Below are 16,996 nucleotides of genomic sequence, written 5' to 3'. Positions count from 1 at the left end.
ATGAAAACTATTTCCTGCAACAAATGCAAATGCAGGCGATGAGCGACAGAACAAAGTAAAAGCCTGCCGAAGGGGAAATGCAGGCTCACACAAAGGTGCTGAAACAAAAATCAAACTCGTCCAATTAAAGCATTTGACATGAGCTTTTCACGTGACTATGACTATAACCACAAAATAAAGAGATATGACCAGGGCCGGCGTGGGGTTGAAATGTAGCCCGGGAGACTCGTTTTATCCGATAATATGAAGAGCCGGGGGGGGGCTCGTATTTCGATTCGCGGAGCGGACACGCACACGGCCGTGAGAGCGCAGGGGGGCGCCCAAAGATGGGTCTTCAAATTGACTGCTGATAAGTATTTCAGCTGTAATGATGACTACGTCTTCTGTGAGCTTTCAGGGGAGGCGTCACTGTGATCAAATGCAGAGTTATGACAGGATGAAATACAAATGAGATCTTCAGGCTGAGAATAGATTCACGTAGATAAGTTTGTGGGAGGAGATGCTTCCTTAACAAACACCATAAAGAAGTGAACATCAGCTCTTGTTTGCATTTTGGTTATTTCTACACAGAGTGTGAATTGCTTCTGGGACATAACATTTTATATCAGCCTTACACTTTACAAACCTGCAGTCCTTTGTGTGAGGAACAGGAAGGAGGATTAGTTGTGTTCAAGCCTGAAGATTCCATTAACTTGTACTGCTTGGTAAGCTAATATTTTTGTATTTTAAGATTGAACTGTGATAAACCTTTATCTGATCTGAGTATGAAATTTGACTGCGACTAACATAGGTGAGGTGTTACAATTATTCAGTGATTCTTTAAAATGTATCATTGTGAAAGTTTTGCGTATTTGTGATAACAAACCAACATAAACCAGATGAGGAGTGATAGGTATATATATATATATATATATATATATATAGATATATATAATTATAATTTTTTTTAATGGTTTGACAGGGACTTTTAGATCACATGATTGTTTCTTTATCATATGAACATCTGAGTGGTTCATTGGTTAGCACTTCTGCCTCATAAACACATTGTTGGGTTGAGTCTGGGCCTGACAGTGTTAATTTTGCATGTTCTCCCTTTGTGCGGTTGTGTAACCTTTGGTTCAAACACACATTTTGATTAATCTTTGCAGGTTTTTTTTTTCCAATCCAGGTTGGGTATGGAGCCTATCGTAAAGAGCGAGATCATTCTGGCGGTCAGCATCGTTTCCTTCCTGATCGGCTTCCCTGCCAATCTCCTGGCTCTCTTCGCCTTCAGTTCAAAGATCCACTCCAAACCACATCCGACAGACATCCTGCTGCTCAACCTGGCCGTCTCTGACCTGCTCTTCTTGATCATCCTCCCTCTCAAAATGCACGAAGCTGCTTCTGGCATGGAGTGGACCCTGCCAAACTTCATGTGCTCCATCACCGCCTTTGTTTTTTTCTCTTCGATCCATACCAGCACGCTGCTCCTAACAGCAGTCAGCGTGGTCCGCTACGTTGCAGTCGTGCACCCAGTCTCCTACCACAGGCTGCAGAAACCCATGTCCACGGTCGTGGTCGGTATTGTGATCTGGCTGACCTCTGCAGCTCACTGCAGCATTGTATTCATCGCCCAGCACCACCCATCCAGGAATAACTCTCACGTGTGCTACAAGGACTTCACAGAAGAGCAGCTGAGGATCCTTCTACCAGTGCGTTTCGAGGCCTTCTTTCTGCTTTCCCTTATCCCTTTAGTAATTTGCTTTTACTGTTACACACGCTGCATCGTGGTTCTGTGCAGCCGCCCCAGGATATCCAGTCAGAAGAAGCAGAGGGCCATAGGCATGGCGCTGGGGACCCTCGCCGTCTTCCTCATTTGCGTTTTGCCATTTAGCTTGTCCCATTTATGGGGTTACGCACAGGGTGAGAGCCCAAGCTGGAGGGATTACGCCTTACTGCTCTGCACTTTAAACACATGTATCGATCCTATAATTTCTTACTGTTCCTCCTCTGCCTTTCGTTGCACTAGTCGAGGGTTCGTTCTCAAAAGAGCTGCACAAGTAGTTCCAGATCAGCAAAGGCCATGCACAACGTCTGGCGATGAGTAAAAGATCCTTTTAATATTGTGAATGCATATCAAGCTTCAGCATGACTGTTTTTGTGCAAATAATTACAAGATCATAAATTGTATATGTACACATTCAGTTGTTCATTTTGGAAAAAATAAATAAAACTTTGAAATGCCTTTATGGGTTCAATGTAATCCTGTCTTCTTTTCCAAACATCTGTTGAAAATCGTAAAACAAAACCACAAGACCATTTTGAGCATATATGCAAATTTCCAATTTTTATTGACTGCCAGCATGTTGTTTCTTTTTGCATGTGAACAGAGACCCTTTGTGGCTTTTCCACATTATTTCCAGTGTAGCTTAACGTGGGCCAGCCACCCTTCTGCACTCATGCATTCTGTAGGCACACATGTAGAATATACCTGCAAAACCAAACAAAAGTTCATCGTTACTAGAGTTTATGGTGGTGATCTGACCATCTCCGTTTCCCACAGAGAGGTCACGTGAAGTCAGAACAGACCGTGTGTTTATCAACCAACCTGCAAAGAAAGTCATGAGCAGTGCCACCCAGCCTAGAATGTAGGACCAAGAGAAACGCCAGTCACCGAAGTGCTTGCCCAGGAAATTCACTGTCACCCCGGTGTAAATGGCCATTGCAAGCAGTACAAAGAGAGCTGGAGTGATTGACAGAAAATGACATGTTAGAATTTCATATCTCTCTGGTAATGTTCATGTCACGGTGTGAGGTGGAAGGGAACTGGAACGAAGGCAAATGGGAACTAGAACGGGACGGGTCGGAACTGCACACCAGCAGCAACAAGAATGGGGACCAGAAACTTCTCCCTCCCCAAAGGCCATCCAGGTGCAGAGAAGTGGGGAAACAGTCACCAGAGAGCCGTCGTCGGGTGCCACAGGGAACGCTGCCGAGGAGTAGATGAAAGGTGTCGTGGTTGGTGGCAAAGCGTGGCTGGGCAAACCGCCACCAGGGACCGGTGGCGAAGCATGGGCTGGGCGACTGCCACCAGGGACCAGGACCCTCCCGGAGATGAGAGGTGTCAGGGTCACAGGCTGGAGACCCAGGGCCACCCAGGTATGACAGGCGGGTGGAGCGCCACACTGTCTGGTTGAAGACTTAGGCGGGAGGCACGCTGCTTCAGGGGCTCACTGCCCACTGGGTCCAGTGATGGTCGGCTCCTTCTGCCACAGTGCGAGGTGGAAGAACCCACGCGCAGGCAGTCAGGTGGAGTTCAAAGTCCTTTATTTCCAGGAACACAGGATACTGGAACGCAGGAACACAAGGCAAGCAGAGCTGAGGTGCAGGCAGGGACACGGAAGCACGCAGACAGACCCACAAGGAGCCGACAAGACACACCAGGAGACCGGGGCTTAAATAGAGGGCAGGACAGGTGAGGCACATTAGGGAGTTAATGAGACAGAAGATCAGACAGTAGAACAAGAGTAGCAGGCAGTTGACCAGGCAGGAGAACATGAGGGCAGACAAACACAAAACAGGACCCGAGCACCCCCACATGGCCGCAGGGGCACAGGGCGTGACAGTCCGCATAAAACTTATTTAACTTTGTTATGTAACTTGGTTTCTGTGTAACCGCTGGTCAGCTTACTACCTTAGGAGTATGTAGGCTCTGTGGAGGGGGGCTCATCCACCCACTACCTGCTCCGATACACCATTCATGGTTAATGCGGAGTCAAAAATTAAATGTGGCCCTCAAGTGGTCACTGTTTCCATGACTCACTTGAACATGATACGAATGAGCGGTTGAACCTGCACTGCACAAATGCTATGATTCCAAGGGTGGAAAAATGTATTATTTTACATAAATACTGTATTCCAGAGTTAAAAGACTTGTAAAAAACAAACAAACAAACAAACAAAAAAAAACAACAACAACACACACACACAACAGAAAGAACATCCTTCCTATATGTTGTGTAGCTGAACTGTGTTCTGCATCATTGCTGAAAAACAAATGATGTTTCTTCAGAAATGACAGTGTTCATTTTGGTAAAAAATTAATAGCTTTGCTGATATCACCCTTGAATAGGCTGAGGAAATGGGGTTACTAGAGCTACATGGTTTATGTGACCAGAGCCGGCCTGGGCTTCTCAGGCACCCTGGGCGAGCCCGACACGAGGGGGGGCAGAGCGAGCAATGCAGAGCGATGCCGAGCCGTGTGCTGCTCACACGGGCCGTCACAGCAGTGCAGAGCGGTGCTCACACCGTTGGGCTCAGGCGCAATGGGGAAGTGCCCAGGATGCCCAGCCTGATCGCCGGCCCTGTATGTGACACACTATTTATGTACCGAGGGAAGTAAGCTGTCAAAGTAAAGCCAATGCTTTGGAACAATGCCAACCGGATCTCAGGATCGTTGCAAACTCTGTGGATGACCTCGGTTTGCAGCCTACCTGGACTGGGTGGAGGAGATTCGGGTAGACTGAGACCAGATGGACTCGGTGAAGAATGCAGATGCCCTGCAGTCGGTGCTGAACGGACTCCGGGTGGCAGGAGTGGAGAAAAAACGCAGAGAAGGCCAAGGAGCTCCATACAAAAATTGAGGAGTTACTGAAGTTCTCCAGATCTGATGAGAAATAAATGATCATTTTGTGTGAGCTCAATGAGAAGAGTGAAAATTAAATCCTGTTTAGTCAAACTACATTGCATAGTCCAAGTATTTGGCCAATATATTTCAAAACATCCCTGATTTCAACCAACTTGTCCGTCACGTTGGTATCTGACCCTGACACTGGTCTGAGTACCTCAGCTTTCATAGAGAACATCAGTCTGATCAGAAGTCCCATTTCTTCTGGATGTCTCACTTATTCATTGTGTATTATACTATATTTCAAACCCAATGAAGATTCTAGTTGTAATTACCATTTCAGGCGGACACTTGGCAGGGCAGACCAGTGCACCAAAGTCTAAAGATGAGGCTATGCACTCCAGCAACAAAACATCTACTGCTCCAAAGTAGGGTGGCCCGACTCCCAGCAATACCTCTGCAGACCTGAGGGAAGAGAAAGAACCTTGATCAGATCAGCCTCTAACACCATCTCCACTTTGTCATTAACAGATGGGACAACATTGAAGTTACTCACCAATATAGCAGGGATTGGATGATTTTGGAACTGGATGACAGGATGATTAACAGAACCTTAATCGCGACTGATCCATTGATCTAATGAGACAAACTGTACTGTCTGTTTATACGTGCATAAAATGTATGTCGATACAAGAAATGTATCTGCCTGTCCTATCTCCTTCTCTTTCTGTCCCCTCACCCCAACCAGAATAGCAGAAAGCTGCCACCTCTGAGCCTGGTTCTGCAATGGTTTCTTCCTTTTAAAAGGTTTTTTTTTCTTTCCACAGTCACTTATGCTTGCTCATGTGGATCTGTTGGGTTTTCTCTGTAAAAATGTCTAGAAATGACTATGTTGTAATTGGCACTTTATAAATAAAGCTGAATTGAATTGAATTGCCTGGCTTAGCTGCTAATATTGTGTGAGTCAGACGAAAGCCAGCAGGTTGGGACTTTTGGTCAACCAACATTCAAATGAAACTTTATTTTAAGCACTTTTTCAGATTTATAAAAACAACGCAACGTGCTGAACAGTAAAAACAGTCATAAAAACAAAAGAATAAAAACCGCACCGTCAATCAGTGTACACCACACACACACACACACACACACACACACACACACACACACACACACACACACACACACACACACACACACACACACACACACAAACAGACACACTCTCAATTTTTTCTCGCACAGCAGAGGAGACATGGTATGGCACTAAGCAACATGGGAAAACACTACCAGTGGGGCCGTCCACACCAGGAGAAGGCGAAGGTCATTAGTACTGGGGCCCCAGCGCCCGACCCCCGACCCCGTCCGACCAAGGGGAACCCGCTCACCGAAGTGTAGAGACCCCCAGGCCAGCCGTGGCCAGAGGACTCGAGCACAGCAACCCCAGCACTGGACCGGGACCAACTCCCGGTGTGAAGGACCCCCCTCAGGAAACACTGGAGTTAAACAGCTAAGAACGTAAAAAGACATGATACAAAGTTAATAGAAAGAAAGTAAGATAAGATTATCAAGTAAAAAAAAAAAGTTAAATAAGTTAGAAGTACATAATAAAAATAGAACGAATAAATAGGATAAATAGATTAAAAATAAAAATGAAAAAAATAAAAATGATGGAGATAAGAACTATTAAAGGTCGATTAAAAGCCAGATTAAAAAGGTTTGCTTTTAACCTCCCTTTAAAAACATCAACGGTCTCTGTGGTCCTGAGGTTCTCCGGCAGGTTGTTCCACAGGCGGGGGCCGCAGGGGCTAAAAGATGCCTCGCCATGGGTCTTGGTTCTGGCTTTTGGAACACACAACAGGCCACTGGCAGAGGACCTCAGGGCCCGCGAGAGTCGATATGATCAAAACAGATCAGCTAAATAAGAAGGCGCAAAGCCATTAAGACATTTAAAAACAATAAGGGAACTTTAAAATCGATCCTGAATTGGACAGGGAGCCAATGCAGCGTGCAGCGACTGTAAAACCGGTGTAATGTGGGCCCGCCCCCTGGTCCTCATCAGCACGCGTGCGGCTGAGTTTTGTGATAATTGCAGGTTTGAAATATTCTTTTTGGGAAGACCAGAGAGCAAGGCATTACAATAATCTAATCTACAGGAGATAAAAGCTGCATTAGCATCTCTGTACTGGCCTGAGAGAGAAACAGGCGGACTCTGGCTATATTCTTAAGATGATAAAATCCAATCTTCGTTATGGTTTTAATTTGTGGAATAAAATTTAGCTCAGAGTCAAAAATCACGCCCAGGTTCTTAACTGATTGTGCTGGTTTAAAATCTAATAATTTTGGTAAAATTTTCTCTCTCTGACCTTTGAGACCGATAACTAAAACCTCAGTCTTGTCCTGGTTGAGCTGTAGGAAATGCACTGTCATGCATGACTTGATGTCTGAAATACAGTTAAAAAGGGTTTCTTTTGGCCCTGAGTCATCATTACTATATTATATTCTCCAACCCCAGGTCACCATGAATTACATGTACAGCCTTCAGATAATACAAAGCTTATTCCACCTGAAAGCCATATTTATGATAACTGCTGATCATATCAACAATACTTCATCAGCATTCACTTTCTCAAAGAAAGAAAAGATGTTTGACAATCGGTCTGATCATTTACAGACTGAGAGGATGGCATCTCACAATCATGGAATCTAAAAGACTGTTTCCTAAATGTTGAAACTCCAGACAAAAAATGCAACAATTTCACCAAGATGCATTTGTCTAAGCCGAGCTTTCTAGATTTCGCCAAGACACAGAGCTGTGGGTATGCAATTTGCACACATTTACTTCATCACATTTTCTGCTCTTGCTTTTAAGTAGAGCTGATGGAGCCACTGATTGTAAGAAGTCAACAACAATGAAAGCTATTGTGTTCCCTCCGTACTTCTGCCTCATCGTTTGAGGGTTCATTCTTCATCACTCTGAAAATAATCATTAAGAAAAGCGCTGCGTGCTGCATGAACTATTCAAAGTTATAACAGTGATAACTACACTGCCTATGGGCTGTAAGACAGAAAAGTTCTTTATAACTAAAGCCAATTATTTAATGTAGTTTTGGCAGTTCATTTTGTTGAAGTCACATACGGTGACTTTTTTCTCAGAGTGCATGATTCTCATAAGCGGCCCCAACACTCACCTGTACAAAATCTTCCACAGGTGATGTGTTGGAAATGTTTTCAGTGGATTTATCTGGAAAGTCAATACATGCAGTTCTAATCCAGCTGCTTCAGTCTTCATGCCTTCATTAATGTCTCATCTGTTGCTCTCAATGGCACATTTTAAGTTGTGATAACAGCCATCCACTCCAAATAGTAAACACAGTGGATGACTGGAGACAGAACTGTTGCCTCCAACATGCTCACATCCTCAGATAACAAGAGGAATAGAGAGCACAGATCTTTTCTATTTGCTGCCTTCTGGCGATCTCATGCGGCTGTGTGTATGTAATTCTGTTGCTAAATGTAAATCCTGTTTTAGTGCGCCACCAAGTGGCACAGAACCAGATGTTTTCCACAAATAGTCATCCTCTCAAGAATCACTTACATATCTCGGTACCTGAGTGAGTCATCACAAACATAATTTGCAAGAGTTTTTCTTTGCAAATATTGTGTCAAGTGGACTAAAACAGAGAAGGAATCATCCACCATCCATCATAGATGTTACACAGCTGGAAAGTCACCATCAGTCACCATCAATGCTCAAAAGCAGATAGACATTTTGAAGCAACGTTTGTTTCCATCAAGACACATCTTTGTAATAAACATATTGAACATGTCAGTGGAATAATGCTGAACAGATAAGATAACAAGACATAAGACTGCAAACAATATTATTCCATCAGACATAAATGGGACTTCTTTTGTCTCCACATCTCAGGAAAAAAAAAAAAAAAAAACTGGTCACCCCGATTGTTTGTTGCTAATAGACTGCCCATAAGGTGGAGAACATGGTCCCCTCCCCTCTAACTCAACATAAGCTTGACATATTCACATTGTCTTACATTCTGGGGAATGTCTGTGTACGTTGATCTGCTGAAACATCAGAAAGGCTGTAAACATCGTCCACCTCTGGCATGTTGTGTAGATACAGAATCTCATTTGTGAGCTGAGAAATACAATGCTTCATGCCTGAGACATGTCCACAGGTATTGTTCTTTTTTTTTAAATTAAATGTCATCAAGAAGATTTATTATGTAACTGTTACATATTACTGACCTACTGAAACAAAAGTGTGTTTTTGTCTGTGTATTTCTTTACCCACTCCTAATAATAAAGATGAAAGTTATATAATTTGATTTGCTAATAAAATTAGCCTTCAAGAAGTCTTGTACCTTTCTTGTCACATATCCAACTAAATTATAATACATGTTACAAATTAAAAAAAAATCTTTTAAAAAAATTGGATGAGTAAACAATGCCTGGGCCAGACACAGTCCCTAAATCACATTGCATGGATGACTTGTCTGTTTTCTGGTTTCCTCTAATGAACAAAGTGTGGGGAACTATGACTCAACTTTCAAGCCTCTTTAAAGTGTGTGTATATATATATATATATATATATATATATATATATATATATATATACACACACACACACATATATTCTAATATCTAATATACTTTTCTGTGGCGGCCCCTAGACTGTGGAACTCCCTTCCCCCCCATATCCGAGCAGCCGAGTCTGTGGGAATTTTTAAATCCCTGCTGAAGACCCACCTCTTTTCTTGGCCTTCAGCTAAGTCTTACCTTGTTTTTAGTCGGCTGCTCGAGTTCGAGATGTGTTTTAATGATTGTCTATGATTGCTTTTATTGTCTGCACTTTTGTGAAGCACTTTGGCACTGCTATACCGTTTGTAAATGTGCTATATAAATAAACTTGACTTGACTTGACTTGACAATGTCTTACATAGTGACAAAGACAAAGCTGGAAATCGGGAAATAGTTCCATCTCAGTCAAGCAGTAGCCTAACTACTTTGTGGCGAGTTAATAATTACTTGAATTGTTCAGGCATCTTCCATTCACAAAAGTAGTAGTTTTGAGGAAATGAAAATATGTCTGAAAGAAAAGTGAGTGGTTCACATCAGAAGCAGTGTATTTCTTGAATGCACTATTTAAGAGGGAACATGTTAAAGAAGAATAATTAAAAACAATTAAAGAAGAAGCTTACTTTCAGTTTTAAGTCTTGAATAACTAAGCTTCGTGTAACTGAATGTTATCCTGTGAATCTTTTAGACTGCTGCCCTGTAATCAAAGGTTGCAATGCCATTTTATCTTATTGTTTATTTGATGTTTTCTTGCATTTGAGGCTTGAAATGACATGAAGTTCAATTTTGAAAACAACACATTTCATCTAAACCCTTTGAGTCATGAGTCACAGAACAAAGCACAACTTTACGTCCTTTTTTTTTTAGATAAATGATGTTGTGAAGCTGAAAATCAGACATCCCTCCTGTGTCTTCCATAGGAACTGGTATGAAGCAGCTGAAATATTTTTTGCAGGTGATTTGGTCTTTGAATTTATTTTTTAAAATTGTATGAAACTATTCATGCTTTCCTCATGCTGGGGCTATACGGTGTACAGTTCCCCTGGGTGGTGGATAAGGGTGACCTCCTTTGGGGGGGGTTGCACCTGAATAAAACGGAACAGGGTGCCGTGGACCAACATAGCCTAGGAGAGTGTTTCTCAAACTTTTTAAACCAAGTACCGCTTCAGAAAAAAATCTGACTTTCCATGTACCACCATTATGACCAAAGAAAAAAAAAAAAATACTCTTTTCAAATGAAGACAACGCACACAGGAAGCAGGTATATTTCTAATAGTCTTGGTCTTTATGTTTTTGTTTAATTCTGTCAGCCACAGTTAGCAAAGACAGAACACTGGAACTGTCACACAAAGGGGCAACTCTCCCTCTCACTCACATCCTTACTCTCTCTCCCTCTCTCTCTCTCACACGTTCGCACTCATGCAGTCGTTTGTTGCTAACGCTAGCAGATGCCGGTGACGCTTCAGCTACGCTGCTTAAATACCTAGCTGATAGCCCTCGTGTTCGCTTCACTGTGGTCAGCTTCAGTTTCAGCAGGGCTGCTGGTTGTATTCTACTCCTGTTCTGCACTTCTGTTCCTCATAGCTCCTGTTTGGAGCCACGTTCGTAGAGTTCTCGGACCTCTCATTACACCTCTGCACGCTGATGACGGTGAAGCTAAGCTAGTTTAATCGTCGATGGCGTATGTATGCGTTACTACGTGACTGAGCGTGACCACGTCGCAGTCCAAAACATTATATTAGAAGAGAAAAACTGAATGTGAATTACAGTTGATTTGACGTGTTTTAATTTGAAATTATTATGTATTTTGGTGGTAATATTTGTTTCTGAAAGTTTTGACTTTTAACCAATCTTCAAAGAATATATATATTTCTGTGATTCCCCCACATACCACTAGAGGGAGCTCACGTACCACCAGTGGTACGCGTACCACAGTTTGAGAACTGAGGGCCTAGGAGAAGGACAACTCTGACTCCAAACCCGGGTAGACAGAGCTCGTTAGTCTTGGTAAGCAGTCTGTCTAGGAGAAGGGCAACTCTGACTCCAAACCCGGGTAGACAGAGCTCGTTAGTCTTGGTAAGCAGTCTGTCTAGGAGAAGGGCAACTCTGACTACAAACCCCAGCGTGCTGGTACGCTGTGAGGTGGCAGCCCCACCAACCGGCTATCCTGCGGGGGGGCCAACAACTCACCTCTTCTGTTACAAAACTGACCAGAGAAAGAAGCCGGACTGACCCACACGGTAACGGACCCCAGCCTGTCCCCGACCAACGAGTACGAATCGACCTTCGTCATAGGACCCGTGTTGCCACATGGAATGTCCAGACACTCCTTCGCCCCGGAGCTGCCACTCTGCTGTCCTGAGAGCTCTGCCGCTACAACATCTCCCTGGCAGGGCCCTGTGAGGTCCGATGACAAGTTAATGGCGAAACAACAGCAGGCGACCATCGTTACATCTGTTATTTTTCTAAACAACTGGTGCACCTTCTGGGGAAAGCCTGGGCTCATCCGCAGGGACGGCATCCACCCAACTTTGGATGGTGCAGCCCTTTTAGCTCACAATATGGCTGATCGGCTTCGTACCCTAAATTGACAATCCAGCTATGAGCCCCGGGAGCAGAGCAGTCATGTAGAACGCTCCTCTGTTGATCTTGTTGATCCTGTCACTAATCCTGCTCCCAGATTTTTACAAGTCAAGCATGGAGGTTTACCTAGGCAAACAGAGACTGTGTCTGTCCATAGTGCTCAAAGCATTAGAAAAAAGTCAATGGGTAAAAAGCTTAACACCTGTACGAGATAGAATAACTCTTCCAGCAGGAAATACATAAAATGTGGTCTACTAAACATTAGAGCAATCTCCACTAAATCTCTGTTAGTTAATGACCTTATCGGTGACAATAACATTGATCTCCTTGCTCTAACAGAAACTTGGCTTCAGCAAGATGACTATGTGAGGCTCAATGAATGTACCCCTCCAACCTATGTTAATTCCCAAACAGCTAGATCAACAGGTCGAGGTGGAGGTGTGGCAGTGATATCGCACTCCAGTCTTCTTCTTAAACCCAAAACTAATGTTAAATTCAACTCTTTTGAAAGCTTAATACTAACGCTTACTTGTCCAAATTGGAAGAATCAAAAATCTGTGCTATTAATTATTGTGTATCGACCTCCTGGTCCTTACTCTGACTTTTTAACTGAGTTCTCAGAGTTTTTAAGCAATATAGTATTGACTCATAACAAGATCCTTATAATAGGTGACTTTAACATCCATGTGGATGATTCTGGTGACAGTTTGAGTAATGAGTTTATTGCAGTATTAGATAGTATCGGTTTCACTCAAAATGTTGATGAATCCACTCATAGTCACAAGCACACCCTGGATCTGGTTTTAACATATGGGATAGAGGTCAGTGACCTAAATGTTCTCCCTCAGAACCCCATACTCTCAGACCATTTTTTAATTACTTTTCAGGTTTTGATTGAAGACTACTCTGCTCAAAAAGATAAAATTCAGCTGATACGGACATTATCTGAAAAATCTGTGGCTCGGTACAAAGAATTGATCCAGCCTGCATTTGCTGCATTATCTTGTGAACTCACAGAAATGAGCTTATTGACCAGTGGTGATAATAGTGATCAGTTTGTTGACAGTGCTATGCACTCACTAAAATCTGCCCTTGACGTAGTGGCTCCGTTGCAGCTGAAAACCAATCGACCCAGGCGCGTTGCTCCATGGTTTAATTCTGAAACCCGTGTTCTCAAACAAAAAAACTCGGCAATTAGAAAGACTGTGGCGTAAATCTAAATCGGAACAATCTCTGAAGGCTTGGAAATGTAGCTTGCTAAGCTATAAACAAACTCTTTTTAAAGCCAAGACATTATATTACTCTTGTTTAATAGAAATAAACAAAATAACCCTCGGTTTCTGTTCAGCACTGTAGCCAGACTGACAAACAGTCATACTGCAGTGGAACCAATAATCCCAGAATCTTTAAACTGCCATGACTTTCTTAAATTCTTTAATGATAAAATCATAACCATCAGAGGTAAAATCAATGAAGCGCTTTCCTCAGATCAAGCTCAGGGAAACCAGCCACTGCCACCACCTGAAATACCTGAAATACTAGATAGTTTCTCACCAGTAAATGGGGCTGAGATTACTTCGATTGTAATGTCTTCTAAAACTTCGACCTGTCTCCTAGATCCAATTCCAACTAAGCTTTTCAAAGATATTCTTCCAGTTATTTTAAATACGATCATAACTATAATAAATACGTCTCTAGAAATTGGCTATGTGCCACAGTCATTTAAATTCGCAGTAATCAAACCACTGCTGAAAAAACCTAATCTTGATCCTGATATTCTAGCCAACTACAGACCAATATCAAATCTGCCTTTTATTTCAAAAGTCCTGGAAAAAGTCGTGGTTAAACAGCTTTGCCGCCACCTACAGGACAATAGTTTATTTGAGAGATTTCAGTCAGGATATAGAGCTTATCACAGCAGTGAGACTGCGTTAGTTAAAGTCACTAATGACTTGCTATTGGCGGCTGATGCAGGTCTAGTCTCAATCCTGGTTCTCTTAGACCTCAGTGCAGCTTTTGATACAATTGACCACAATATTCTCCTGCAGAGGTTAGAATGTGAGGTTGGCATCAGAGGAAAATCCCTCTGCTGGTTCAAATCCTATTTATCTAATAGGTACCAATTTGTTCACGTTAACCAACAGTCCTCACCGTGCTCCCAGGTCAGTTATGGGGTTCCTCAAGGGTCCGTGCTCGGGCCAATTTTATTTCTGTTAAATATGCTTCCTTTAGGGAACATAATTAGAAGTCACGATATCAATTTTCATTGCTATGCAGATGACACACAATTGTATTTATCTATGAAACCTGATCAAACTAATCAAATAGACAGACTCAGTGACTGTATCAGAGAAATTAAATCCTGGATGACTACGAACTATCTCTGTCTGAATCCTGGCAAAACAGAGGTCATTATACTAGGCCCCCATAAACTGAGAGAGTGTCTATCTGAACAGATCATCACCTTAGATAATGTCAGTGTATCCTCCTCCTCTACTGTCAGGAACCTCGGGGTCTTATTTGATCAGGATATCTCCTTTAAAGCACACATCAACCTGGCTTGTAAAACAGCATATTTCCACTTGCGCAACATAGCTAAAATAAGAAACATTCTACCTAGAAGCGATGCAGAAAAACTCATCCATGCATTTGTTTCTACTAGACTGGACTACTGCAACTCCCTTCTTGCAGCCTGCCCAAAAAGTGCATTAAAAAACTTTCAGTTGGTTCAAAATGCGGCCGCCAGATTATTAACCGGAACTAGAAGACGTGAACACATTACTCCCGTTCTAAAATCTCTTCACTGGCTTCCTGTCGAGTTTAGAGTTAGATTTAAAATCCTTCTCCTCACTTACAAAATCCTAAATGGGATGGCTCCGACCTATCTCCAAGATGCTTTAACGCCTTATCAACCAATAAGAGCACTTCGCTCTCAAAATGCAGGGTTACTGGTGACTCCTAGGGTCTCTAAATGGACATTAGGTGGAAGAGCCTTTAGCTATCAGGCACCGTTTTTATGGAACCAGCTTCCAAGTGGTGTCAAAGAGGCAGACACAGTCTCCACATTTAGGGTTAGGCTCAAGAAGTTTCTCTTCGATGCAGCCTATGATCAGGTCAACTAGGGATTCTAAACTAAACTAAACTTAACTAAACTTAACTAAAGTAAACTAAACTAAACTAAACTAAACTAAACTAAACTAAACTAAATTAAACTAAACTAAACTAAACTAAACTAAACTAAACTCAATTAAACTAAACAAAACTAAACCAAACTAAATTAAACTAAACTAAACTATCTAAACTATGCTAACTAAATACTAGTTTAAATACTAAACTATTCACAAAGCTGCCCTAGGAGCTTGAATGCTGTGGGAAGTACGGTGCACTGAGCCCTATCCTCTAATGTCTGAATGTTATTCCCTTTAGTCCGTTCATTGCTTTTCACCTGCTGTCCCACCCTTCGAGGGGGAGTCTTCTCCAGTTTCAGTTGCTGACTCCACGATTACGAGGGCCTACGAACAAGCTCTGTCCGGACCGGGAGGACACTCCTGTCGGTGCTGCCCGCGGACTGGCTTCGGTTCTGCTTCTGGGATCCGTAGTTCCTGTGCTGGACCGTCCAATGGACTGTACTCATCATAGTCCTAGGCTTTACTTCTTATTGTCTCATGCTAGCTGTTGCCAAAGCTGTCCGTCCCTGGGAGTGGGATCCCTCCATACTGTGGTTCTCCCCAAGATTTCTTCTTTTCCCACTGGGTTTTTGGAGTTTTTTCTTGCTGGATGTGAGGGTCTAAGGCGGTGGTTGCTTCGTTTTGTCTCGTTACTGTGAATTTGACATATTAATATTATGCTTATTCACTGTTTTTATTTTTACCAACCAATGTAACATCTTGAAGCCCTCTGAGGCAACTGTTGTGATGTTGTGATACTGGGCTATACAAAAATAAATTGATTGATTGATTGAAGCTAAAGCTCCGAGCCAACCAGCACAAGACTCTATCTTGCCCTGACTCCTCCCGACTCAATGACCCCGACATCGCCAAAGACTTCAGTCGCTCCATCTGGCGCACTCTTGATGCCCTGGCTCCCGACCAAGTGAAAGATTGGTGACCTTCAAGAAAAGTGTCCTCTCGTCTGCTCAAAATGTCTTGGATGTTCACGATCGTCCCCGAGAAAGCCCTGGATATCAGAGAGGACACTAAACATCATCGACCAGCGGCGTGAGGCCCGGCTCCGAGGCGATCTCGTGGAGTATCGGCAACTGAACCGCCTGCACAATGTGACCATCGCTGAGGATAGGGAGAGGTTCTGGGAAGCAGAAGCCCGACAGCTTGAGTCCGCGGTCAACAACAATAACTTGAGCAGCGTATCCAGTCTACTGCGCCAAGCCCATAGCGGTCCACACATAAAGACAGTGCTGGTAAAAGATGCTGACGGTAATCTCATTACAACTGAAGCCAACTGCCTCGAGCGCTGGAAAGAACACTTTAGCCTCCTCCTGCAGCACAGCACCATCCCGGCTGATCCCACTCTCCTAGAGGCTGCCAACGCTGCACCCCCTAGCGACGTCTGCTGCACAGACCTTATAACATCCGGGGAAGTGAGAGCTGCCCTGAAGAAACTTAACATCAGGAAAGCCCCTGGCATCTGTACCATCACCGGCGAGATGCTCAAAGCCGGCGGTGATGGCATGGTGGAGTGGCTAACCCACCTATTCAATCAGGTGTGGGAAACAGTGCAGCTGCCCACTGACTGGACCAGAGGGGTCATCCTGCCCTTCTGGAAACACAAGGGTGATTGGCTTGTCTGCGGAAACCACAGAGGCATTACCCTGCTCTCCATCTCTGGCAAGGTCTTCACCAGGATCTTGCTTAATCGTGCCCTTCCAGCGATCAGAATCCGCCGCCGTTCCCAGCAGGCTGGCTTTAGGCCCAGTCGCTCCACAATCGACCACATCTCTGCCGTACGTCTGCTGATAGAGAAGACCCGTGAATTCCATAAAGATCGCCATCTGTATATCGGATTCATTGATCTGAAGGCCACCTTTGACACCGTCTGCCACTCCTCACTGTGGAACATCCTCCAAACCCTCGGAGCACCACCCAAAATCATCGCTCTGTTCAAGCTGCTCTACAGCAACGCAGAGAGCTGTGTCCGTATTAACGGTACCAACTCCAACTGGTTTACCATCTCCAGTGGCATTCGCCAGGGTTG

The 16,996-nt window shown here is 43.5% G+C and overlaps 1 protein-coding gene across 1 annotated transcript; it reads left to right on the top strand.

The window, feature by feature from the left end:
• The first annotated feature begins 577 nt into the window (after window positions 1-577).
• LOC115396464 (free fatty acid receptor 2-like) lies at window positions 578-2,087 on the top strand. Its single transcript, XM_030102344.1, has 2 exons — window positions 578-704; window positions 1,169-2,087. The coding sequence occupies exon 2, from the start codon at window positions 1,176-1,178 to the stop codon at window positions 2,085-2,087; it is 912 nt and encodes a 303-aa protein (XP_029958204.1). The 5' UTR covers window positions 578-704; window positions 1,169-1,175.
• Window positions 2,088-16,996: the final 14,909 nt, after the last annotated feature.

Source organism: Salarias fasciatus, chromosome 11, assembly GCF_902148845.1.
Source record: "Salarias fasciatus chromosome 11, fSalaFa1.1, whole genome shotgun sequence".
NCBI classification, from domain to species: Eukaryota; Metazoa; Chordata; class Actinopteri; order Blenniiformes; family Blenniidae; genus Salarias; species Salarias fasciatus.
The sequence above is the reverse complement of the archived record's forward strand: the minus strand, read 5'-3'. Positions and strand labels throughout refer to the sequence as shown.